Here is a 3,937-nt window from a genome sequence, read left to right as displayed (position 1 = left end):
TAAATTGGCATATATTTGTTCATTGTTACAGCTGATAGTAGGACATTGTTTAAATTGGCATATATTTGTTCATTGTTACAGCTGATAGTAGGACATTGTTTAAATTGGCATATATTTGTTCATTGTTACAGCTGATAGTAGGACATTGTTTACATTGGTGTATATTTGTTCATTGTTACAGCTGATAGTAGGACCTCAGCTGTAACAATGAACAAATATACTCCAATTTAAACACTGTCCTACTATCAGCTGTAACAATGAACAAATATACACCAATTTAAACAATGTCCTACTATCAATGGAACAAGCATTGTGGTATGTAACCTTTATCTAAGGTAGATGATTAGTGCAAGGTTACAACCTTTGCAATGTATATATAGATGTAACATAAACAACTTACCCATAGCATTCAAAGCAATGCCTGTCACTGAGAATTACACTCTATAAAGAAAGGGGAAAACGTTTATATTTCTAGTGTTATTATATCATGTAACACAAAGAAATAATTACATGTGTCACTCAAACAGAAATGCAGATGATACTAAAAATATATTGCATTCTATAATAAATTTCAGACAATAATAAATAAATAAAATAGACAAAAAATTAAAAGGACAAGATTTTTAAACTTAAATTGTTTAATCAAATGAATGGCACAGTTGAAATTAAATTATAATTTATAAGAATCATTTATACAGCTTCATTGACAACATATTACTAATTATGATCATGAAAAAACAGGAACCCTCATGTTTACTAAGTGGTCAAAGTTATGGTTTGAAAGTACATAACAGCTCCTTATAGAGTACAGTATTACACCATTAACTTATGTACAGTATTCTCTATTATTACTTTCAATAGTTCTATTTATATTTAGTGTTGTTGTTACTTTGTCATTTAAAATCACAATTCTTAGTACTGGAATATTTTTCATATCTCACTATCACTTCAGCCAGTTCTTAGGGTTTAACTTTATTACTTCTGACTGCCTGCTTTTTAAATTGACCATCAGTACAAGGGATGGAGGTCTCCTTAACATTAATTAGTTGTCTATAGAAAAATTTCATAGAATGTCCAGTTACTTCTTTACCTCCTCATTGTATTTACATTGATTATTTTATATTATGGTACACAGTTGTCTCATATTCAATCAGTTTTCAACATTTGAATTATTCCAGCAGACTGTATGCGCACCTACAGCAGGTAACATTATTCAACAATTACTGAAAACATTAGCTAAAACTTAACTGATCTTTAAACTGGAACATGTTTGTTTGTTTTTCTGCTGGGTGAGTAGCAGATACAAAGTGTGTTGAAATAGCTGGGTATTCTTATAGTGTTGGCATAACCACTCATAAACAGATTGTTGGAAAAGCCTTTAGACATAACTTTCCAGAATATGTAACATGTTAACTAATGGCCTCTTTAACTTTTAAGATACTGTCTTAATATATATATGAAATATTTAAAATAACAACAGACTTTAATTTAATCAATCGCTAACACATACAAGAATAAGAAATACTTTTTCAAAGGATTTCATCTTCACAATGTTTACACATAATTGAACCAGAAAACATTTGTGTCAACAGTACATACCATATTCTACTTATTATCTCCTGGACACTTCAAAAGTTACTATTTCTCAAATTATTTACATTTTCATGAACTATACTTTGACCAACCTGTCTGTAGTCATTCTTTCATAGAATAAATAACAATTAAAGAAGTGTAAAATTTTAAACAATGTTAAGAGATCTAGAATAATGTTAGATGTTCTGGCTTCAACTGGATAATGGGATTAATAGCAGAATCAAGATTAATCTCTACTAGATTAAGAAACGATTCATAAGAGCTCTAGAATCATGTTAGATGTTCTGGATTCAACTGGATAATGGGATTAATAGCAGAATCAAGATTAATCTATACTAGATTAAGAAAGGATTCATAAGAGATCTAGAATCATGGAGATACTACATTTTTATGTCAGACCCAGGTCCTCATACCAACTTGTACAAATCACATTCCAGGCCCAGACATGAGAGAACAAGGCCAAGTAAGTATAAGACTGAACAGTTCAGTCAGAAAAATTATTAAATTTTATGGTATTCAAATACACGATATCTGTCTGAAAAGTATGTAGTATCTGCAAAGCCTGGGTTCCAAACATATTGAGTTAAAATTAACTCGGACAGCAAGGAAATACAAATACACAAGTAGACAAATAAAACAAAATCTTTATTCACTCAGTTTAAGTTTCAACCTACCAGCCAGCTTCTTATGTTATGGCTTCATCTGGCTGATGGGATTAATAGCAAAATCAAGACTAATCTCTACTAGATTAAGAAAGGATTCATAAGAGATCTAGAATCATGTTAGATGTTCTGGCTTCAACTGGATAATGGGATAATAGCAGAATCAAGATTAATCTATACTAGATTAAGAAAGGATTCATAAGAGGTTTAGAATCATGTTAGATGTTCTGGATTCAACTGGATAATGGGATTAATAGCAGAATCAAGACTAATCTATACTAGATTAAGAAAGGATTCATAAGAGATCTAGAATCATGTTAGATGTTCTGGATTCAACTGGATAATGGGATTAATAGCAGAATCAAGATTAATCTATACTAGATTAAGAAAGGATTCATTTGAAGACATCTCATTGTCCTCATACCTCTCAATGTTTCATAATCCAACATTCTGAAGTGACTGAAGACATGTTCCAAATAGCTCCTCTTTGTTTATTTAAAATTCATCTAATAACAAAAGTTGGGCTTACATAATCCTGAGAATGTTTTTCAAATCTTAGTAACAGAACATTTTAAGTGTCTGAATACTAGATATCAGTACTTCATGGAACATACCAACAGGTTTCTTTGTGCTGTGTTAAAACAGTCATCTAACATAACTGAGCATAGAAAGATAGGTAATTAGATTATGTATGTTTATCAGATGAAGACAGTAAAAGTCTGTAAAAATATGGTAAGTTATTTTAACTTAGAATTTATTTGGGTTGCTACATGAGATATTAAATTATCATCTAAGTTTTCAAACAACACATAAACAAAAAATCCTGAAATCACTCTAGTATGATGAGATGGACTTTAACACTTTTTAAATATGCCTTCAAATGCATAGTGGAGGTATCAATGATTACACTCCACAATATAAACAATCTTTTCTTCGAACTTCTCAACTTTGGGTTCCCAACAGAAACTGAAAATGTGTTAAATCAAAAAACCCATGGAATTCTTTGCCTTTTATTTGTACATATCTAAGGTTCAAGATCTGAAAGTAGTTTAAATGCAAGTATTAATCTTATGATACTGTATCAGTCACAGAAATAAGACCATGTTACACTCTACAGTCGAAGTCACTTCAGAATGTTGGATTAAGAAACACTGAGAGGTATGAGGACAATAAGATGTCTTCAGCCACTTCAGAATGTTGGATTAAGAAACACTGATAGGTATTGGGACAATGGGATATCTTCAGTCACTTCAGAATGTTGGATTAAGAAGCACTGAGAGGTATGAGGACAATAAGATGTCTTCAGCCACTTCAGAATGTTGGATTAAGAAACAATGAGAGGTATTGGGACAATGAGATGTCTTCAGTCACTTCAGAATGTTGGATTAAGAAATGCTGAGAGGTATTGGGACAATGGGATGTCTTCAGTCACTTCAGAATGTTGGATTAAGAAACACTGAGAGGTATTGGGACAGTGAGATGTCTTCAGTCACTTCAGAATGTTGGATTAAGAAATACTGAGAGGTATTGGGACAATAAGATGTCTTCAACGACTTCAGAATGTTGGATTAAGAAACACTGATAGGTATTGGGACAATGGGATGTCTTCAGCCTACTTCAGAATGTTGGATTAAGAAACACTGAGAGGTATTGGGACAGTGAGATGTCTTCAGTCACTTCAG

At 31.8% G+C, this 3,937-nt stretch overlaps 1 protein-coding gene across 1 annotated transcript in view; it reads right to left on the bottom strand.

Moving 5' to 3' along the window:
- Positions 1–3,937, bottom strand: part of LOC106476624 (probable tubulin polyglutamylase TTLL1) — a 12,100-nt gene that overhangs the window by 4,701 nt on the left and 3,462 nt on the right. The window contains exon 3 of the mRNA XM_022380430.1: positions 401–441. Coding sequence (XP_022236138.1) covers positions 401–441 — 41 coding nt within the window. The remainder of the gene's footprint in view (positions 1–400; positions 442–3,937) is intronic.

The sequence above is a fragment of the Limulus polyphemus genome, unplaced genomic scaffold (assembly GCF_000517525.1).
Source record: "Limulus polyphemus unplaced genomic scaffold, Limulus_polyphemus-2.1.2 Scaffold11053, whole genome shotgun sequence".
Taxonomy (NCBI): domain Eukaryota; kingdom Metazoa; phylum Arthropoda; class Merostomata; order Xiphosura; family Limulidae; genus Limulus; species Limulus polyphemus.
This window is presented reverse-complemented; position numbering and strand designations above follow the sequence as displayed.